General features: G+C 39.3%; 1 protein-coding gene and 1 long non-coding RNA gene across 5 annotated transcripts in view; one reads left to right on the top strand and one right to left on the bottom strand.

Moving 5' to 3' along the window:
- LOC143657589 (uncharacterized) overlaps nucleotides 1-5210 on the bottom strand; it is a 121262-nt gene extending 116052 nt beyond the window's left edge. For all 3 annotated transcript variants that reach the window (XR_013162912.1, XR_013162913.1, XR_013162911.1), the window contains exon 1: nucleotides 5088-5210. This is a non-coding gene — a long non-coding RNA (uncharacterized LOC143657589). The remainder of the gene's footprint in view (nucleotides 1-5087) is intronic.
- NPHP3 (nephrocystin 3) overlaps nucleotides 5039-23085 on the top strand; it is a 59615-nt gene continuing 41568 nt past the window's right edge. For both annotated transcript variants that reach the window (XM_077130134.1, XM_077130135.1), the window contains exons 1-7: nucleotides 5039-5510; nucleotides 7165-7290; nucleotides 7942-8092; nucleotides 9958-10110; nucleotides 11128-11261; nucleotides 12745-12905; nucleotides 22511-22667. In XM_077130134.1, the coding sequence (XP_076986249.1) occupies nucleotides 5118-5510; nucleotides 7165-7290; nucleotides 7942-8092; nucleotides 9958-10110; nucleotides 11128-11261; nucleotides 12745-12905; nucleotides 22511-22667 (1275 nt within the window). In that variant the 5' untranslated portion in view covers nucleotides 5039-5117. The remainder of the gene's footprint in view (nucleotides 5511-7164; nucleotides 7291-7941; nucleotides 8093-9957; nucleotides 10111-11127; nucleotides 11262-12744; nucleotides 12906-22510; nucleotides 22668-23085) is intronic.

The raw sequence follows: 23085 nt of genomic DNA, 5'->3' as shown, positions 1-23085 counted from the left end.
TTAATTGTAATCACATTTTTTAAAGGCAGCCATTTCTTCTAATTCCTATTCAGTACTATATGTTTGAAACTTCAGTTAGATCATCTCCTTGGATATGTGACTCAATCAAGAGTGGTTGGTAAGATGGAATAGGTGGAGATGTGTTTCTACCCATTCCAGGTGGGTCTTGATTATTTTACTGGAATCCTATAAAAAAGGAAACATTTTACAGAAAGAGGGAGATTCAGAGACAATTCAGGAGTACGACAAGAGAGAAAGCCATGAGATTCTGAGATAGCAGAGAACACTGCAGCACCACGAAGCAGGAAGTCCACCAGCCAGTGACTTTGGAGATGAAGAAGGAAAATGCCTGGCAGGGAGCTGGAGAGGAAGCTAGCAGATGACGCCCTGTTCACCATGTGCCCTTCCAGCTGAGAGAGAAACCCTGACTGTGTTCACCATGTGCCTTTCCAGATGAGGGAGAAATCCTGAACTTCATCAACCTTCTTGAATTAAGGTACCTTTCCCTGGATGCCTTAGATTGGACATTTCTATAGACTTGCTTTAATTGGGACATTTCCATGGCCTAAAAACTGTTAACTTGCAACTTATCAAATTCCCCTTTTTAAAAAGCCATTCCATTTCTGGTATATTGCATTCCGGCAGCTGGCAAACTAGAACATGAGTGAACTTTGAGAGTTAAAGTTGAGAACACAGGTTGTAGCAGATAGAAAGGGGATAGAGTTAGGCATTTGATGCTGAAAGAGTACAAAATGTTCAACAGGACTGACTGTAAAGACCCAGAAATGGATAGCACAATACTATCTGATGGTAACACAACTTTGTAAGTACAATGAATGAAATTGAGTGTGAGTATGGTTGAGCAAGCATGGCTGGGTGCATGTATGATATCAGAAGGAAAGATAGAGGATAAAGACTGGGAAGGTAAAACTTAGCAATGCCTAGAGTGAATAATGATGGAGATTCAACGCTTCATATAGATTGTGGTGGTGAAGCCATGGCTATGTGATTATACTTGGAACAGTTGATTTTTTACTTAGGTTGGATTGTATGATGTGTGAATAAAACTGTTTAAAAATGAACAGAAAGATACAAATGTTGGAGAATATGTGGAAAGAGAGATGTACCTATTTACTGTAGGTAGGGAAGCTGGAGTGCAGTGTGGTGGCTCCACAGGAGGATAGGGGTAGGATTGCCATATGATCCTGCAACCCTGCAGTCCTGTAGTTAGGTGTAGACTTGAAGGAACTGAGAGTGGGGACATGAATGGACATTTGCACACTAGAGTTTATAGTGGCAGTTTATGAGGATTGCAATGGATGGAGATGTATACATACAACGGAATACTGAGTAGCTACAAGAAGGATTGAAGTTGTGAGGCATCAACTAGGTGCATGAACATTGAGGGCAGTAAATTGAGTGAAATAAGCCAGAAAATGAAAAGACAAATATTGTAATGCCTCACTAATATGGACTAACTATAATGTACAAACTGAGAATTGAATTTGAGAGCATAGGTTATCAGGGGAAGGTTTATTATAAAGATTTCTAGATTATAAGCTCTAACGGCAGTCACGTGTATTCCAGAGTTGTAACTGTTATTTCTAAATTCTGAAATGCTGAACTCTTTTGTGCATAACCAGGTCATTCCATGGCACTTCGGGTATTTGTGTGACATCTGAGACTCACAGTTAAAGTACCTCAGCCATGAAAGTCAGCAATACCCCATGCAGCAACTGCTAAAAATACGGAAAAAGAGATCAGACTTCAATCAGAGATATGAATGAAGCTGATCTGGTTAGGACTAAGGTAAATCAAACTAAAGGGTAAAGGATGATATTGACTGTATTTTAAAACTTCAACTTCTGTGTGAGACCAAAGGAAGGGATGTTTATTTGGTGCAAAATTTATATTTTTGACAGCACACAATCTAATTTAACTTGTCTGGTCAGCTTATTTGAACACTACAATTATATGGAATCTTGAATAGAGAGTAAGATCTTGTTGGTTTTTTACAGGTTGGTATGATGCACCAAGACATCCAGAGTAAGCTGGGCAGAAGATTAAAAAATATTCGCAAAGTCCTCTTGAAGGACTGGGGAAAAAGGTGGAAATATTAAACCTTCCCACGTGGGGAAGACTTGATATTCTTGCAAGCATTGGATACTGCCAATTTAATGGGCCAGGCCCTCAATCTTGGGGCTTGCCTTTATGAAACTTATTTCTGCAAAGGAGAAGCTAAGCCTACTTATGATTATGCCTAAGAGTCACCCTTAGAGAACCTCTTTTGTTGCTCAGATGTGGCATATCTCTCTAGGCCTCCATAAATGAACTTACCACCCTCCCATCTACATGGGATATGACTTCCAGGGGTGTCAATATCCCCAGCAACATGGGACATGACTCCAGGGGATGAGCCTGGCCCTGGAATCATGGTAGTGCAAAAGCCTTCTTGACCAAAATGGGGAAGAGAAATGGAACAAAGTTTCAGTGGTTGAGAGATTTCAAATAGTCAGGATGTCTCTCTGGAGGTTATTTTTATGCAGTATATAGATATCCATTTCTTAGCTTTTGGTGTATTAGAGTAGCTAAAGGGAAATTCCTGAAACTGTTGAACTGTAATCCCATAGCCTTGATTCTTGAAGATGATTGAATAACTATAGAGCTTTTAAGGTATAGTTAATTTGCTTGGTAATTTGTTTGGAGGAGTGGATGATGGCTATTTTATTTTATAATGCAAACATAATATCAAAAGGCTTTATCTGAGACACATTCCAAAGGAGGTGCTAGGCTAAGATACAGAATTTTTCAAAGGAGTTGCTTGGAAACCTAGTAGATGACCCTTAAATTCCTGATCCACACTTAAGTACAAGAATTGGGAGTTAGAGGTAAGAAAGGACTTTAAAAGGGAAAGAGTTCTTAAGGTACGGTGATAGTGGGAATGTTTCCCCTTTATCTCAGGAGCTACCTGGAGCTCTTACTATGTAACCCTCTGGAGTCTGACTCCCACCTGAAAAAAAAAATTAATGGGTAAGAGAAAGGATGACTAGGCACTTTGATGGTGGGAGTGAAGGAGAGGTTCCTTCTGAGTTAGAATTGGCCCGCATTCTCCAGGATCATTAGGAGCAAAGACTGTTTTCCCACTATGGTGGAGGTAGAGATGTGCCTCTCAGGTTCCCCTTCAGGATTGAGGATTTGTTCCCCAGCTACTGAAGTGCTGCCAGAAGACAGTCCTCAGCTGGCCCCTACAGGTATTGACTTGACTGAAGAGAGGATAACTGGTTGATGCGGGGGTATAAAGTTCTAGGCCCTTCACTCCAACTCAGTACAATACAGGCCTGTTCCAGCTTCAGAACTCATAGGATCGGCTGAGGGCTTCATTGGGACTGCATCGTGACTCACCTTCTCCCACTACCCAATCCTGCCTCTTGACCTTTCTTTTTGTAAGTGTTGATCCTAAGAGTACTCCATGATAAGTCTTTTGTAACTCAGAGTCTGCTTGCCAGGAAACCTGACCTGCAACACCCTGTGGGCCCCAAAGGCAAATGAACAAGCCTGGATTATTTTAGATCTCTCCAAGGGGGGACCCTGGAGGAAAGAACAAACATTAGCGGAGGAAATGGTTAAAGTACCACTGGAGTCCTTAGAGCTGAGGAAGGAGTGAGCAATAACTGGAATAGAGTCACACTAGCCCTACTCAAAGGAGATTATAGATCTCCAACGATTGGGTGTGGCGTCTTCGAAGAACTAACAATAGTGCTTGTGAGGGGAAGAGCTGACTTTCAAAATTTAAGTCCAAAGAGCACCAACATCTGGTCAGCAATACTGTCAATCAAATAAAACCTTTCCCATCTGCTTTTCTCTCCTTTATCTATCCCAGACCTCCAAATCGGGAGAGGTTAGCAACTAGGCTGAGAGAGGAGAGGCAAGAGCCCAGGAGAGGGCAAGAGAAAACACACCAACCTTCCCCTTTCCCTGCCTTTAAAGTCTAGAACAGTTTCCCCCTCCTCCTCATTTTTCATAATATCATAATATCACTCTATTATCTTCTTTATTTGCTGAGATGTCACATAATTCCTCTGGTGTGCCATCTCCAGTGTTCCCCCTTGAAATGAGTAAAAATAATTAACGTCGTCGAACGATTGTCCCTGATGGTCTTGGGCTAGGACAATCCTAAAAACTTTTTCTTGGCCGGTACATGGTCTTTGTGGTCATTATATGTACAAGCATACTGAGATTTCCAATTTCCGGGGGTCAGACTCTGGGAAGGAGCCACGGCCATAGCGGAGACCGAGCAGCTGGCACCCAGGTCCGGGTACACTGGGAGGCGCTCGCCTGCCCACGAACCTCCGGCCAGGCAGCGGCAGCCGGGAGACCACTGTGCCCGCCCGGCTCGCCCCGTCGGGTCCGGCAGGGCTAGCCTGGTCCCGATAGCCTCATCCCGCCAGCCCACCAGCCCCGCCCGCCCCGCCCCGCCCCTCCAGCCCCGCCCCAACCCCACTAGCCTCTTCTCACTAGCCTCAACCCGCCAGCCCGGCCCGCCCCGCCCCGTCTCGTCCCGCCCCTCCAGCCCCGCCCCGCCCCACTACCCTCGTCCCGCTAGCCTCATCCTGCCAGCCCCGCCCCGCCCCGCCCCGTCCCGTCCTGCCCCTCCAGCCCCGCCCCGCCCCGCTCCGCCCCGTCTCGTCCCGCCCCGTCCCGTCCTGCCCCTCCAGCCCCACGCCGCCCCGCTAGCCTCGTCCCGCTAGCCTCATCCTGCCAGCCCCGCCCCTCCAGCCTCGCCCCGCCCCGCCCCGTCCCGTCCTGCCCCTCCAGCCCCACGCCGCCCCGCTAGCCTCGTCCCGCTAGCCTCATCCTGCCAGCCCCGCCCCTCCAGCCTCGCCCCGCCCCGCCCCGTCCCGTCCTGCCCCTCCAGCCCCACGCCGCCCCGCTAGCCTCGTCCCGCTAGCCTCATCCTGCCAGCCCCGCCCCGCCAGCCCCGCCCCGCCCCGCCCCGTCCCGTCCTGCCCCTCCAGCCCCGTCCCGCCCCAAACTCGTCCCGGAGCCTCAACCCGCTAGCCCCGGCCCGCCCCGCCCCCTACTGGTACCGGAGGTTGAGGAGAAGCGGTCGCGGCGCCATGGGTACTGCCTCGTCGCTCGTGAGCCCCGCGGGCGGGGAGGTAATCGAGGACACGTACGGCGCGGGGGGCGGCGAGGCCTGTGAGATCCCGGTGGAGGTAAAGCCCAAGGCCCGCCTGCTGCGCAGCTCGTTCCGCCGGGGCGGTGGGGCGGGGGCGGCGGCCGGGCCCGGGTCGCTGCCCCGCGGGACGGGCGGCGGCGGGCTGCAAGGGGCCAGCTTCAAGTCCACCGGCTCGTCCGTGCCGGAGCTGGAGTACGCGGCGGCCGAGTACGAGCGGCTGAAGAAGGAGTACGAGATCTTCCGGGTCAGCAAGAACCAGGAGCTGCTGTCCATGGGCCGCCGCGAGGCCAAGTTGGACACGGAGAACAAGCGGCTGCGGGCCGAGCTTCAGGTAACGCGGGGCCCAGCCGCGGCGGGGACGGTCGCGACCCGCGGGGAGCCAAGGTCCGAGGCGGGCTGCCCACGGCCGCGCGGTCGCAGGGCCGCATGGGCGGGTCGGAACTGTAGAGACCTGACTCCTCCGTGGTCCATCCCGTCCCCTCTCCAAACCAAGCAATTTGGAAAGTTGGGCGAACACTGCTCCGCGTTGTGCTTTTGGGGGCCGTAAACTCTTGGGGTCTAAGTTGATCCCTTAACTGTCCCACCCCACTCCTTTTTCTACTTCTGAAGCAGTTAACCCGAACGTGACCCGAAACAGCAAATACCAGTCGCCATGAGGTCTCCAGGGACACACACACACACACACACACACACACACACACACACACACACACACGGTTTACACAAGGCATCCACACGCACAAAAAATTAGCGAAGCCCTTCGTAGGAATTTTACTTCCCAAATTTTACATACTTCAAAGAAGAGCGCATTATCTGTAGGTTTCTTTGTGAAGTTCAGTAGCTCTTGAGTATTAATAATCTTGAAACTAATTTTCTGGAAGCTAATAAAGCCCCCTGATTATCACTATCTTAACTATTGTGGTTGAAAACTTGACCAAGACGTATTCAAATTCCCTTGATCCTTTTTAGAAAAGAAAAGAACCCCTCAAACAATTATTGCTTGCCATCCGCTATTCCTCGGCTCATCACAATAAGAATTGCATACATATCTCAACTGATTTTTCTTAAAGAATGTAGCTTTTAGAGAGGTGTTCTTCTGATCAAGTGTCCTGTCGTGTTTTTTCCCCCTCTTAATTCTGTGTGGTTAGCAATATCATCTGCAAAAACATCCTTACCAGCAATTTACCTGTTTTGTTTTGTTTTTTTTTACTGATTTTCCTATAGAGCAGTCTTGATGGACTTGCATATAAAAAATGAGTTTGTGCATTAGAGGTATTTAATCTCATGTGTCCAAGCCAGTAATATAAAGAAGGGAATTGGTCACCTCTGTAATCACTGCATGTTTGGAGATGATTCATGAGATGGCAGGTAAAAAAGAAGGCTGGAACAAGCAGGGCAGAGTGCAGTAAGGGTTGACCAATGTCATAGTTCCAAATTATACCTGTTGCTAGTCTTCATTCCTTTTTTTAACCCTGTTTGTTTCCTTGTCACACATCTAAGCAATTAAAAAAAAAACTTTAGTTTTTATTCAGTCAGTTACTGGAGGTCTACAGTGAACCAGGCACAGTGAGGTTCTGGGGATAGTAGGATGAATAAGACATGGTGCTTAGGAGCTCATTAATGGGCATTAATTCTAATAATAGAATTAATTATCCTTCAGGTTTAGCCTTGCAAGCTGAAATTTTTGTTCTTTGAAAGACGGAAAAATTGAAGCATAGGAAAGTTTTTGAGCTGATGCAGTACTTGCAAGAAAAAGTATTTCATTCTCAGTGAAAGGTTAATGTTGAAGTGTCTTTGTTATACTTCAAGGATATTTGCATTTTTTTTCATTGCATGTTTGAATAAAATGACAATATACAGCTCTTGATAACTGGTAAAATAATAACAAAATTGATTAAAATTCCTGTACTTAATGTATATGAAAGATAATGTAAAATGGGGGGTGTATTATTTTTATTAGAAAATAACAGGGTATTTTATTCTAGGCACTTCAGAAAACTTATCAGAAGATACTTCGGGAAAAGGAAAGTGCTTTAGAAGCAAAATACCAAGCAATGGAGAGAGCAGCTACGTTTGAACATGATAGAGATAAAGTTAAAAGACAATTCAAGGTAATCCCCTTATATTTTTTATTCCCAAAGTGACAGGAAATAAAAACAATAGGCTAAAAAGTTCATGTATTCAGCGGGTTTCGATGGCTCAGCAGGCAGAGTTCTTGCATGCCATGCCAGAGACCTGGGTTCGTTTCCCCGTGCCTGCCCATGCAAAAAAAAAAGTTCAGATATTACTGTGCAGATTATAGACAAAGGATGCATAAAAGTTATAGGAGCTAAGGTGAAGTACTCATTTTTGAGTTGGACTTGTGCTGTGATAGTTTCAAGGAAAAGGTATTAACGTAAACATTTTAATAGAGATTTTGAATAAAAGAGAACATTTTCCATTTTGGAGCAGGCATTTGGAAAGTTTGGGGTGTTTTATTGGGGAGGTTGCCACTGGAGTTTAGTGGGAGGGGAGCAAATTTGCTAAACCCATGCAGTGAACAAGACAGTCCCACACCTCAGACATCCTGCCTGGAATTCCTGTGGGTTCTAGTTATGAAACAATAAGTTCAAGGAACTGGGTTTATTCATCCCACAAGAGAGGAGTTCAAAAATTAGATGAATATTAGTTTTATAAATGAAAGCTTTTTCCCTTAAAACCCTTAATATAACTTTTTGATTATGAAAAATAAGATTTCAAAATGAAAATTCTTCTTTTTAAAGATTTTTAGGGAGACCAAGGAAAATGAAATTCAGGACTTACTGAGAGCCAAACGAGAGCTAGAGAGCAAACTTCAGAGGCTACAGGCTCAAGGGATCCAAGTATTTGATCCTGGAGAATCTGATTCAGATGACAACTGTACAGATGTTACTGGTAAATGTATTTCCTACTTCTAATAGTTTGAGCTTTCAAAATAGCTGTATTAACACCATAGAGCCAATTCTGAATTCTGTTATATTCTTTTTACCTATCCAAGGTGATTGCTTTGACTGCCATTACAGGTAGAGTCTCCCCTACCCCCATCTCTTTCTCAGATGGTATGGTTGTTCTTTCTACAAAGTCCATGAAGTCTTCAGGAGCAAGTTTCCTTCTCTCTTACTGTTCTGCCAGCCTTAACCCATGGTTTTATTTGTCTCTGGTCTAAGTGAGCTACTCCAGCTCATATCTGCTTTCTTTCTTTCTTTTTCTTTTTTTTTTTCCGGGGGCATGGTCTGGGAATTGAACCCGGGTCTCCCACATGAAAGGTGGGCATTCTAACCACTGAACTATCCATGCACCTCATGTCTTCTTTTTAAACACATTCCTTAAAGGCTCAACCTGGGAGATTCACAAATCACTTCTGCTCAAATTCCTATTCTAGGAAAATTGAAAAGTTTAATTGTTGGCTGGGCAGTTGTGTGTCCAGCTAAAATACGGAGTTCTTACTAAAGAAAGGGAGGAGAGAATGGATTTTGAAGGACAGTTAAGTCTCTACCACTTTATTTTTCCATGTAATGATGTATTTTTTGCAACTGTCATTTAGAGTATGTATAATATTTTGTTGAGTGGTTTCCAGTGCAGTTACTGAACTATTCAGAAAGTTATTTTATAATTGATTATATACTGTGTTTTTTCTAGAAATAAAGAAAAACCTGAAATTACAGAATGAAAGGGTTTATGTGTTCTCAGAAAATGTTTATAAAATGTGACTGATACTGAGAAAAAAAAGTTTATTTTAATGCAGTGAGAAACTTAGTCATTCACTCATTTATAAACAATGGTAATTATATCCTTACAAACTGAATGCATTTTGGAGTAAAATATTACAACTGACATTTATCTTTTAATTTGCATTTTAGTACCATTGCAGTGTGATCAGTGTTCTGGGACTTTTTTATTGCTAACTTTTGAGAAAAAAATGAAGTGATTTTTAATGGCCTAGAGTGACTGAAAAAATGCTTTTATATGGTCCACACTTATTTCTGTGACTTTTTCAGAATTGAAATGTTAGACTGTTCACTATTGCATTATAATTATCTTGGCTTTCTTGGTTTTTCCCTTCCCAGTTGTTTCCTCTTCATATTTTGATTTAAACATGAGATTCAGATAGTCTAAATCGTAATCCAATTTTTGCCAGAGATTTAGCTCAAATAGCAGTTTACTTATAGGTAGCCAGGAATGCCATGCAAATATTTTTAGCATATATAATTTAATTTAAATATCATCAGTATGCTTATGAGTAGCTGCTAATTCAGACATCAATTTTGTTGCTCTGGAAGGTTAAAAAGGGTGTACTCCCTGCCATAAAGAACATGCATGTCAAAGAAGTACTAATATTAATAAGTAATTTGCTAATATCAAATGCCTTTGAGGTTCTTTACTTCAGATTTTCCATTAATATCTAAACTGTCCAGTTAGAAATGGGTTTTAGAATTTTGGGAAGAGGAATGTTTTTAATTTCTGTTGTCATTATAATAATACTTTTGTTTACTGTATTATTTCTTGTTTCTTTTCATCTTTCTCTTTTTAATCCCTTCTTTGCATTTCAGATGATAGCCAGAATTATTTTAACTGGTTGGTACTAGCACTTTGCCAAAAGTCAGTGGCAGAGTACTTTCAAAATCATTCAAGTTTGTATAGTTGGTACATCCGTATTATTCTACTATTTTTAAAATTAGAAATCCTGTTCGTTATATGTGATAATTTTTTTAACATTCTGTAACTTGGTTTTCATGGGATAAAATCTCTTGCTTTTACAGCTGCTGGAACCCAGTGTGAATATTGGACTGGTGGAGCCTTGGGAAGTGAACCTTCCATAGGGAGTATGCTCCAGCTTCAGCAGTCCTTCCGGGGCCCCGAGTTTGCCCATAGTTCTATAGATGTAGAAGGGCCCTTTGCAAACGTCAACAGAGGTAACAACACATGGCATTTTCCCGTTACCTTACGTAGTTGTAGTGGACTGTGTACTATAATCCTGTTCTGAGAGAACTGCTAGCAGCAGAGGATGAGTTATGTGTCTGGGTGCCTTCCCTTGACACACATCACACGCTGGTTCTGTAACTGACCAGGGGTGAATGCACACATAATTCATGTCTGCATCCCACAGGGCTCTGGCCAGCCTGGCCAGCCAGGCTATAGTAAAAACTTCTTGGCAGATTTCTCAGGTGTTTTAGTTGAGCAGGAGTCTAACATAGATTAATGAGAAATGGTTGTTTAATCTTGCCCTCTGCTTCTTTGAAGGTGTTGAAAGTTAGAGCAGGTTAAGGAGCAGAAACAAAAAGCCCTGTTAGATAATAATGTTAGATTTTAATGAAATAATTAATTAAAAGAATATTTATATTATTTTTATATAATTTGATGTCCATAGTAGCTCTAGAATCTGTTCAGAATATCAGTAGTAGTGTGGACCTATGAAGTCATAAGGAACTCCACTTTTACTTAAAATTTTTTCTCTTTTAGCAAAATAAAAAATTTTTTTTTAATTGTGCCTTTTAAAGTATGTCTTAGAATTCTCATTATAATTACATAGATTGGGGTTACCTTCATTTTAGTCCATTCTTGAACTCTTCTTTTTGACTCAATGTAGTTCAAGAATAATGTGTAGATAAAACTATATGCCAGACTGGGAATGTAGAGGCAAACTAATTGAACCTGTCATGCAAAATAGTTCCATAATATTTGACGGGAACCTCTTGTGCCCAAGAAAGACCATCAGGACATTTATTGCTTCAAGTCCAAAGATAGAATCTGAGATTAGAGAACTAATTAACTTCTAATATGTTATTTTGGAATCTTTGTCAGTTTTAACATATGAGATCAGATTCCATTCTGTGGTGCCTGTTGTGTTTTTACGGACCTTTTTTTTAATCATCTTTTCAAAATGTTTTTTGATAATTTTTTTATGAACATGTGAGAAATTTTATTTTCAGATGACTGGGATGCTGCTGTAGCTAGTTTATTACAAGTCACTCCTTTGTTTTCACATTCTCTGTGGAGCAACACTGTCAGATGTTACCTCATTTATACAGACGAAACCCAGCTTGACATGGATCTTTTCCTTAAGGTGAGGATATTTGCTGACTGACAATACAAGTTAATATTACATCCTATTTGTGATACTACTACATCTAAACCAAGTAGTATCCTACCTACTAGATGATATTCTTAAAGAATAGGAAGCATCTCAGGCTTTTAAGAGAAAATCTTATTTCAGTATTAGTGCATTCAAGGAAGGAGAGATAGTGTGAATCAAGATGTTTTCTCTTTGTTTGTAACTTTCTGGGGGTATTAATATAGGAGCTGGACAGAAAAAGAAGGTTCTAAATAGTTATAGAGAGTTTTGAATATCAAATTAAGGGGCTGGAACTTTATGCATTTTGAATGTGTCATTTCACATTCTCTGCAATGTTTAAGAGCCCTGTTGATAGTGCCTGTTTTAGTTAGTATCTTCCAGCTCTATCCTTGAATCTGTCTCCTTGTCAAAATTTAATCCTTATCATGGTTTTTAATTTTCCAAGACGGCCACTAGGGTGTCAAACTACAGTCTGTGGTCCAAATTTGACCTACTGCCTGCTCTAGTATGGCTCAGAGCTAAGATTGGCTTTTACATTATTAAATGATTGAAAAAAATTGAAGGAAAAATATTATTTGGTGATGTGAAAATCATATGAAATTCAAATTTTAATGACTATAAATAAAGTTTTATGTTTGTTTATGTATTGTTGATGGCTGCTTTGCAGTAGAATGGCAGAATAAATTGTAAGAAATTGAATGGATCCTAAAGACCCTTGCCAAAACAGTCAAGTTGTTACATTATTATTATTTTTGTAAAAATACTTGCCATTTGGCCCTTTATAGAAAATGTTGGTTGACCACTATTCTAATTTTAAATAAATCTGCATGTTGTGTGCTTTATCTGTTACATATATTAACATCTTCCAGATTGTTGATTAATAGTAGATTTCCTTTGTGATAGTACTCAATTTTGGAAAAATGATAAAATACTTTAAAGCCCAAAGCTTCTACCCATTAATTGAATGTAGGTTGTTTTCAAGACATTTTGAGGTAGTTACTAATTTCTGGAATAAAATTATCATTACTTACAGACCGACATATTTTGAATTTATATCTGTTTGTTTTTGTGTTCTAATATACCATGATAAATGCTTTTTACAGTATAGATCTATAGATCTATGTTTTTTATTCTTTGTAACTATAAAGCAGAAATTGTTCATAATAATAATAAATACCAAAGCAAAGTAACCTAATACTTTCATCATTTTAGATTGTTCTATGAAATAACTAATTTTTTGAGCTAGGAAATAGCCATGTTGTTAAACAAAAAAATAATTTTGTTTTATAGAAAAAACTTGCCTTTTTTTTTTTATTCAAAAGCTTTTTTAATGTGATTTAATCATTTTTTTATTTTAAATTAGAAAATATCCAGCATAACCTGTTCTGGAATCTGTGTTTTTGTTTTTAGTTGTGTGATGTTCTCTATCTTTAGTTAAATAATTATGCTTTTATATATTTTAATTTTTTTTTAGGACTATTCACCTAAACTTAAAAGAATGTGTGAAACAATGGGATATTTTTTCCATGCTGTGTACTTTCCAATAGATATTGAAAATCAGTACCTCACTGTAAGAAAATGGGAAATTGAGAAGAGTTCATTGGTTATTTTATTTATTCACTTAAATTTACCAAGGTAAGCTGAACAAGGCTATAATTTATTATTGGAGTTAAGCTTGGAAATAGACTTGATATTGCCAAAGAACTTCAAAGATGAGATTTAATTGCATTTTATAACCAAAAAGAAGCCATGAAATTTAATAAATTCTATGACTGTTTCACACTTAAATAAAATAATTAAAAGCTTTTACTGTTAGATTTGTTTAATAGGTCATATGATCAACATGACTAATATTAAGAACATTTTAATCAGGGGTTGACAAACTATGGTCTGCAGGCCAAATCTAGCTAGATGCCTATTTTTATAAATAAAGTTTTGTTAGAACACAGCCATGCTCATTCATTTATGTATTTTCTATGGCTACTTTTGTACATTAGCAAAGTAGAATAGTATCCAAAACCATATGACCCACAAAACCTAAAATCCTTACTATTTGTTTCTTCACAGAAAATGTAGGCAAACCATCATTTTAGTAATCAGTATTAACTTTCATTGCTTTCTTTCTTTGGAACAGATTGAGAGACATTTGAAATTTGTGTGGTTACATATGTACTTGAATACTTGTGTAGGTGTTGAATTATATTTTAAATGCCCTGAGTAGTTTACTACTCAAATAAACCCAGTGAAGTGAACAGTTTCCTTACAGTGTGTATCTGTTGCAAATAAAGATTTTTTTTTTACGTATTAGAGATATAGCTAAAAAACAAAATGGGTTTAATAAATGGGTGATTTTTCTTTCAAGATTTTTTGTCTGATTGGATTTATCCTTTCGAAGCATTTTCCTTTTATTGCAAATCAACTCTGATATTCACTGTGTATTGAAGTATGTGAGACCCTAAACTTTACCTGACAACCCTGCAAATAAATAAGATCATTTTGACTCTCTCTAGGATTATAGGAGAAAGCTGTTACAGTAAAGAATAGGAAGTAAAATACTAAGAGTCCAGACTCACTTAGAATGTTTTAACCTAAGTAAAAGGAAAGTCTTCTACCTTTGGATGGCAGACGTTGGAACTGGCAGAACAGAGGGGCAGCTCAGGTTGGTTTTCTTCCATACATCATCCATCTTTCTCAAGGGGGAAGAGTTCACTCTTGGAAAGGCTTCAGTGCCCAAAAGATAATCAGTCATATCACCTCACAGGACTTCATAGGTCCTATTCTTGGTTTCATTCAGTTCTTTAAACAGATCACTTGTAGAGTCTCTTTATAGAACTTAATTAAGCAGGAGTTCTTGTTCTGTGATTGAACTTTCGTCTTTACTGGTCACCTCACTGTTTTAATTCCTCTTCAGACTTACAAAGTGGCATCTCTGTAGCACCCCCTTCCACACTTTTCTCTGGTTAGGCCACCTTCTGACTGGGCCCTGGAGAGCAGATTACCACCTTCGTTGGCCTACTATTACGATCTAGCTTTAGAAGTGATCACATCATGACCAGGTTGTTTCATCTGTACCCCCATCTACTTTATGCCAACCAAATTATTTGAACCAAATCCCAGACGTTATATCATTTCATCTGAGTCCTGTGTGTCAGTTTTGTAGGGAGTGGTCAATTAGAAACATGTGTATGAACAAAACATCCACTTTTGAGTATTTGGGTGGTCCACAGACTTTTCTCCCAAAGCAGTAACAAATGAACCATCAAAATTCTAAAATTCTATTCTGTAGAACATGATCAAAATTATTTTAACATGTGAAACTTCTATGGTTTGGATAGATTGGATTGGCACAAAAATGTATAACAGAATATTGTTTTCTTCTGCTTTATATTTGTGGCTGGTACTTTAGTTTACTACTCAAATTCACAACCATGTAATAGTTCCCCTACACACACACACACACACAAATTGTCCTCTTGAAGCAAACTTTCACTTAAAAAGGGGAATTAGTTGCAGTTTGCCTTATAGCATAGAAAACCCCAGTAGGTTATTCTAAGATTTTTCTAGAATTTCAATAAGAGTAGTGCAAAATATAGTTGTTCTTTGTATCAAAATTTAAAAAATTATTTTACTTTCAACTCACTCACCATTTTTGCTAGTCATCTAATCTCCATATGTCCCAGCTCTTTTCTAAGTGTATTTTGGGTATAAATATTTGGGTCATTTACTGGATAAGAAAAGGCTAAAGGACTAGAGGAGAGAAAAAATGTGAATTCTTGGAGTTTAATAATATTTGTGTATTAACTCAGAAATCATATATTCTTTTTTCTTTTACATTTTTTATTGTAAAATATGACATATATCAAAGCAAGAAAGAAAAAAGCAGTAATTTTCAAAGCACACTTCAACAAGTAGTTATAGAACAGATCCCAGAGTTTGTCATGGGTCACTAGTCCACCATCTCAGATTTTTCCTCCTACCGACTCCAGAACACTGGAGCTAGATGGAATATTAATACAGTGATTCAGCAGTCATACTTGTTTGTTAAATCCTATTCTCTCTTTTATATCTGCTTCTTCTCCCCTGATCCCTCCCCCAGTCTATAGGGATCCCTGGGCAACACCCATTCTTACTAGAAATCATAGATTCTTAAATGGAATTATGTTTTCCACTTATTTGCAAAGTCTCATGAGTCTAGTCAGTTTATGCTGTCATGTTAAAAGTATTTATGAGATTGTTTTAGATTTAAAAGTGAAGCATAGTTACATATGCTTTTTTTTTCTTTAACTTTTTATTTCGAAATAATGTCAAAGTATGGTACAGTTGCAAAGTTCATACCAAACCCATACAGAGAACGCTAACAGATCCCTCACCCAGATACTCAGATCCACCAACTTTAATGTTTTGCCTCATTTGTCATTATCATTCTGTCTATCCGTCTTTCTATGTACCTATTTTTAAACATTTGAGAGTAGGTTGTATACATCATGCTCCTTGAACACTTAGTAATACTTGTCCTAAGGATGAGGGTATTCACTTACATAACCACCTTAAGCACAGTCGTCAAGTTCACCTGATTTAAAGCTTACAATGTGCCCTCCAATTTTTTCATACATCCAAATGATGACCTTTTGGACATTTTTTCCTCCATTATTTAATCTGGTTCAGGATTGTCTATTGCCATTAGTTGTTATTGTCTCTTTAATCTCTCTCTCTCTCTTTTTTTATATATATATTTTTTTATTAATTAAAAAAAATTAACTAACAACATTTAGAAATCATTCCATTCTACATATGCAATTGGTAATTCTTAATATCATCACATAGATGTATGATCATCATTTCTTAGTACATTTGCATTGATTTAGGAAAAGAACTAGCAAAACAACAGAAAAATATAGAATGATGATATAGAGAAAAAATAAAAATAATAGTAAAAATAAAAAATTAAAAAATATATAAAAAAGAAAAAAAAAGGAAAAAAACAAAAAACACAAACAAACAAACAACAAAAAAAAACTATAGCTCAGATGCAGCTTCATTCAGTGTTTTAACATAATTACATTACAATTAGGTAGTATTGTGCTGTCCATTTTTGAGTTTTTGTATCTAGTCCTGTTGCACAGTCTGTATCCCTTCAGCTCCAGTTACCCATTATCTTACCCTGTTTCTAACTCCTGCTGGTCTCTGTTACCAATGACATATTCCAAGTTTATTCTCGAATATCGGTTCACATCAGTGGGACCATACAGTATTTGTCTTTTAGTTTTTGGCTAGACTCACTCAGCATAATGTTCTCTAGGTCCATCCATGTTATTACATGCTTCATAAGTTTATCCTATCTTAAAGCTGCATAATATTCCATCGTACGTATATACCACAGTTTGTTTAGCCACTCGTCTGTTGATGGACATTTTGGCTATTACCATCTCTTTGCAAGTGTAAATAATGCTGCTATAAACATTGGTGTGCAAATGTCCGTTTGTGTCTTTGCCCTTAAGTCCTTTGAGTAGATACCTAGCAATGGTATTGCTGGGTCGTATGGCAATTCTATATTCAGTTTTTTGAGGAACCGCCAGACTGCCTTCCACAGTGGTTGTACCATTTGACATTCCCACCAACAATGGATAAGTGTGCCTCTTTCTCCTCATCCTCTCCAGCACTTGTCATTTTCTGTTTTGTTGATAATGGCCATTCTGGTGGGTGTGAGATGATATCTCATTGTGGTTTTGATTTGCATTTCTCTAATGGCCAGGGACGTTGAGCATCTCTTCATGTGCCTTTTGGCCATTTGTATTTCCTCTTCTGAGAGGTGTCTGTTCAAGTCTTTTTCCCATTTTGTAATTGGGTTGGCTGTCTTTTTGTTGTTGAGTTGAACAATCTCTTTATAAATTCTGGATACTAGACCTTTATCTGATATGTGATTTCCAAATATTGTCTCCCATTGTGTAGGCTGTCTTTCTACTTTCTTGATGAAGTTCTTTGATGCACAAAAGTGTTTAATTTTGAGGAGCTCCCATTTATTTATTTATTTCTTCAGTGCTCTTGCTTTAGGTTTAAGGTCCATAAAACCACCTCCAATTGTAAGATTCATAAGATATCTCCCTACATTTTCCTCTAATTGTTTTATGGTCTTAGACCTAATGTTTAGATCTTTGATCCATTTTGAGTTAACTTTTGTATAGGGTGTGAGATACGGGTCCTCTTTCATTCTTTTGCATATGGATATCCAGTTCTCTAGGCACCATTTATTGAAGAGACTGTTCTGTCCCAGGTGAGTTGACTTGACTGCCTTATCAAAGATCAAATGTCCATAGATGAGAGGGTCTATATCTGAGCACTCTATTCGATTCCATTGGTCGATATATCTATCTTTATGCCAATACCATGCTGTTTTGACCACTGTGGCTTCATAATATGCCTTAAAGTCCGGCAGCATGAGACCTCCAGCTTCATTTTTTTCCCTCAAGATACTTTTAGCAATTCGGGGCACCCTGCCCTTCCAGATAAATTTGCTTATTGGTTTTTCTATTTCTGAAAAATAAGTTGTTGGGATTTTGATTGGTATTGCATTGAATCTGTAAATCAATTTAGGTAGGATTGACATCTTAACTATATTTAGTCTTCCAGTCCATGAACACGGTATGCCCTTCCATCTATTTAGGTCTTCTGTGATTTCTTTTAACAGTTTTTTATAGTTTTCTTTGTATAGGTTTTTTGTCTCTTTAGTTATATTTATTCCTAGGTATTTTATTCTTTTAGTTGCAATTGTAAATGGGATTCGTTTCTTGATTTCCCCCTCAGCTTGTTCATTGCTAGTGTATAGGAACACTACAGATTTTTGAATGTTGATCTTGTAACCTGCCACTTTTCTGTACTCGTTTATTAGCTCTAGTAGTTTTGCTGTGGATTTTTCCGGGTTTTCGATGTATAGTATCATATCGTCTGCAAACAGTGATAGTTTTACTTCTTCCTTTCCAATTTTGATGCCTTGTATTTCTTTTTCTTGTCTAATTGCTCTGGCTAGAACCTCCAACACGATGTTGAATAACAGTGGTGATAGTGGACATCCTTGTCTTGTTCCTGATCTTAGGGGGAAAGTTTTCAATTTTTCCCCATTGAGGATGATATTAGCTGTGCGTTTTTCATATATTCCCTGTGTCATTTTAAGGAAGTTCCCTTGTATTCCTATCCTTTGAAGTGTTTTCAACAGGAAAGGATGTTGAATCTTATCAAATGCCTTCTCTGCATCAATTGAGATGATCATGTGATTTTTCTGCTTTGATTTGTTGATATGGTGTATTACATTAATTGATTTTCTTATGTTGAACCATCCTTGCATACCTGGGATGAATCCTACTTGGTCATGATGTATAATTCTTTTAATGTGTTGCTGGATTTGATTTGCTAGAATTTTGTTGAGGATTTTTGCATCTATATTCATTAGAGAGATTGGTCTGTAGTTTTCTTTTTTTGTAATATCTTTGCCTGGTTTTGGTATGAGGGTGATGTTGGCTTCATAGAATGAATTAAGTAGCTTTCCCTCCACTTCAATTTTTTTGAAGAGTTTGAGGAGAGTTGGTACTAATTCTTTCTGGAATGTTTGGTAGAATTCACATGTGAAGCTGTCTGGTCCTGGACTTTTCTTTTTGGGAAGCTTTTGAATGACTGCTTCAATTTCTTTACTTGTGATTGGTTTGTGAGGTCATCTATTTCTTCTTGAGTCAAAGTTGGTTGTTCATGCCTTTCCAGGAACCCGTCCATTTCATCTAAATTGTTCTATTTATTAGCGTAAAGTTGTTCATAGTATCCTGTTATTACCTCCTTTATTTCTGTGAGGTCAGTGGTTATGTCTCCTCTTCCATTTCTGATCTTATTTATTTGCGTCCTCTCTCTTCTTCTTTTTGTCAATCTTGCTAAGGGCCCATCAATCTTATTGATTTTCTCATAGAACCAACTTCTGGTCTTATTGATTTTCTCTATTGTTTTCATGTTTTCAATTTCATTTATTTCTGCTCTAATCTTTGTTATTTCTTTCCTTTTGCTTGCTTTGGGGTTAGTTTGCTGTTCTTTCTCCAGTTCTTCCAAGTGGACAGTTAATTCCTGAATTTTTGCCTTTTCTTCTTTTCTGATATAGGCATTTAGGGCAATAAATTTCCCTCTTAGCACTGCCTTTGCTGCATCCCATAAGTTTTGATATGTTGTGTTTTCGTTTTCATTCGCCTCGAGGTATTTACTAATTTCTCTTGGAGTTTCTTCCTTGACCCACTCGTTGTTTAAGAGTGTGTTGTTGAGCCTCCACGTATTTGTGAATTTTCTGGCACTCCACCTATTATTGATTTCCAACTTCATTCCTTTATGATCCGAGAAAGTGTTGTGTATGATTTCAATCTTTTTGAATTTGTTAAGACTTGCTTTGTGACCCAGCATATGGTATATCTTTGAGAATGATCCATGAGCACTTGAGAAAAAAGTGTATCCTGCTGTTGTGGGATGTAATGTCCTATAAATGTCTGTTAAGTCTAGCTCATTTATTGTAATATTCAAATTCTCTGTTTCTTTATTGATCCTCTGTCTAGATGTTCTGTCCATTGATGAGAGTGGGGAATTGAAGTCTCCAACTATTATGGTATATGTGTCTATTTCCCTTTTCAGTGATTGCAGTGTATTCCTCACGTATTTTGGGGCATTCTGGTTCGGTGCATAAATATTTATGATTATTATGTCTTCTTGTTTAATTGTTCCTTTTATTAGTAGATAACGTCCTTCTTTGTCTCTTTTAACTGTTTTACATTTGAAGTCTAATTTGTTGGATATTAGTATAGCTACTCCTGCTCTTTTCTGGTTGTTATTTCCATGAAATATCTTTTCCCAACCTTTCACTTTCAACCTATGTTTATCTTTGGGTCTAAGATGTGTTTCCTGTAGACAGCATATCGAAGGATCCTGTTTTTTAATCCATTCTGCCAGTCTATGTCTTTTGATTGGGGAATTCAGTCCATTAACATTTAGTTTTATTACTGTTTGGATAATATTTTCCTCTACCATTTTGCCTTTTGTATTATATATATCATATCTGATTTTCCTTCTTTCTACACTCTTCTCCATACCTCTCTCTTCTGTCTTTTCGTATCTGACTCTAGTGCTTCCTTTAGTATTTCTTGCAGAGCTGGTCTCTCGGTCACAAATTCTGTCAGTGACTTTTTGTCTGAATATGTTTTAATTTCTCCCTCATTTTTGAAGGAAAATTTTGCTGGATATAGAATTCTTGGTTGGCAGTTTTTCTCTTTTTGTAATTTAAATATATCATCCCACTGTCTTCTAGCTTCCATGGTTTCTGCTGAGAAATCTACACATAGTCTTATTGGGTTTCCCTTGTATGTGATGGATTGTTTTTCTCTTGCTGCTTTCAAGATCTTCTCTTTCTCTTTGACCTCTGACATTCTAACTAGTAAGTGTCTTGGAGAACGCCTATTTGGGTCTGTTGTCTTTGGGGTGTGCTGCACTTCTTGAATCTGTAATTTTAGGTCTTTCATAAGAGTTGGGAAATTTTCAGTGATAATTTCTTCCATTAGTTTTTCTCCTCCTTTTCCCTTCTCTTCTCCTTCTGGGACACCCACAACATGTATATTTGTGCGCTTCATATTATCATTCAGTTCTGTGATCCCCTGCTCAAATTTTTCCATTCTTTTCCCTATAGTTTCTGTTTCTTTTTGGAATTCAGATCTTCCATCCTCCAGTTCACTAATTCTAGCCTCTCTCTCTTTAAATCTTCCATTGTAGGTATCCATTGTTTTTTCCATCTTTTCTACTTTGTCCTTCAATCTCATAAGTTCTGTGATTTGTTTTTTCAGACTTTCTATTTCTTCTTCTTGTTCATCCCATGTCTTCTTCATGTCCTCCCTCAGTTTATTGATTTGGTTTTTGAAGAGGTGTTCCATTTCTGTTCGTATATTCAGCATTAGTTGTCTCAACTCCTGTATCTCATTTGAACCATTGGTTTGTTCCTTTGACTGGGCCATATCTTTAATTTTCCTGGCATGATCCGTTATTTTTTGCTGGTGTCTGGGCATTTAATCAGATTTCCCTGGGTGTGGGACCCGGCAGATTGAAAGATTTTCCTGTGAAATCTCTGGACTCTGTTTTTCTTTTCCTGCCCAGTATTTTGTGCTCATCTGTCTGCAGGTCCCACCAGTAAAAGATGCTGTTGCTCCTTTAACTTTGGAAGACTCTCGCTGTGGAGGAGGGTCGCCAGCCGAAGCAGCTTGGGGGAGTGCCGTCCAAATCTCCCAGCCGACCCGGGAAGGGGGAGGGAGGGGCACCGGCCGCCGCGGCTTGGGGGAGTGCTGATCCAAATCTCCCAGCCGGCCCAGGAAGCCAAGCGTGGTGGGGGGCGCCGGCCGCTGCGGCTTGGGGGAGTGCCGATCCAAAGTTCCCAGCCGGACAGCGAAGCCACGTGTGTGGAAGGGATCCCGGTCGCCGGCCTCCGTGGCTTGGGGTACCTCCAATCCAAATCTCCCAGCCGGCCCGGGAGGCCACGCGTGGGGGGGGCGCTGGCCACCGCGGCTTGAGGGGACCACGTGTCCAAATCTCCCAGCCAGCCCGGGAAGGAGGGAGGGAGGGGCTCCGGCTGCCAGCCGCCACGGCCTGGGGAAGCGCGCACCCCTTGGGGATCTCACCGCAGCGGATTCTCCCAGCCGGTTCAGCCATTCCAGGATGGAGTACACTGTCTTTTTGGTCTCTATCGTGGCTCCGGGAGCTATTCTGTACCGTTTCTGTTTCTTTAGTAGCTGTTCTGGAGGAGGAACTAAGACCCGCGCATCTTACTAAGCCGCCATCTTCTCCGGAAGTCCAAAAACACTCTTAACATATGATCATTCCCTTCTACATATATAATCAGTAATTCACAATATCATCACATAGTTGCATATTCATCATCATGGTGATTTCTGCTCAGAAGCCTCCAGGTCTCTGCCCACCTACATATGCTTTACATTTCAAGTTAATGCACAATTTATTGACCCTATTCTCATTGACTGCTAATAAGTGTGTTGCATTTTAAGGCCAAGAGAGACCAGAGCTAAAAATGCGCCACTTATGGAAAACTTTGTTTGCTCTCCAGTGGGGCCTTTTCTGGCTGTTATTCATTGTAGTAAAACTCCATTGTTGGCACTTAGGTTAATTGACTAACTGTTTGCTGCCACAGTGCAATGTAGCTCAAGAAATGCTGATTTTCAATCTAGCCTTTTATTGGAAGACTGTGAAGAAGCTTTTCTGAAAAACCCTGAAGGAAAACCACGATTGATTTATCATCGTTTGGAGGATGGGAAAGTTAGTTCAAACTCAGTCCAAGAATTGATTGACCGAGTTTCTAACCTGAACAAGACCAACAAAGTGAAGGTAAATTACAGAAGGTTTTCTATTTTTAATCTTATATGTGAAAATTGATGAATAAAAGTATCTAGAATAGTGGGACTATAACAAAGACAAGGAAGTTAGATAATGATTTTTCATGTAAATTGGTATTTGCTTCCAAATATCAGTTCATTCATTCATTCATCAAGTATGTATCACATACCTACTATGTGCTAGACACTTTTCTGATACTTGGGATAACAAATAAAGTTTTAGAACTTTCATTGTAATGGGGAGAGATAGGCAACAAATAAATGTAATAAACAAAATATATATTATGTTAAAAGGTGTCAAGTGCTATGGAAAAATGATTTTTTAAATATAATAGGGTCCCTACCTCACACCGTATACAGAAACCAACTTAAAATGGATCAAAGACCTAAGCATTAGAGCCAGAACTAGC

The sequence above is a fragment of the Tamandua tetradactyla genome, chromosome 15 (genome assembly GCF_023851605.1).
Source record: "Tamandua tetradactyla isolate mTamTet1 chromosome 15, mTamTet1.pri, whole genome shotgun sequence".
In the NCBI taxonomy this organism is placed as follows: domain Eukaryota; kingdom Metazoa; phylum Chordata; class Mammalia; order Pilosa; family Myrmecophagidae; genus Tamandua; species Tamandua tetradactyla.
This window is presented reverse-complemented; position numbering and strand designations above follow the sequence as displayed.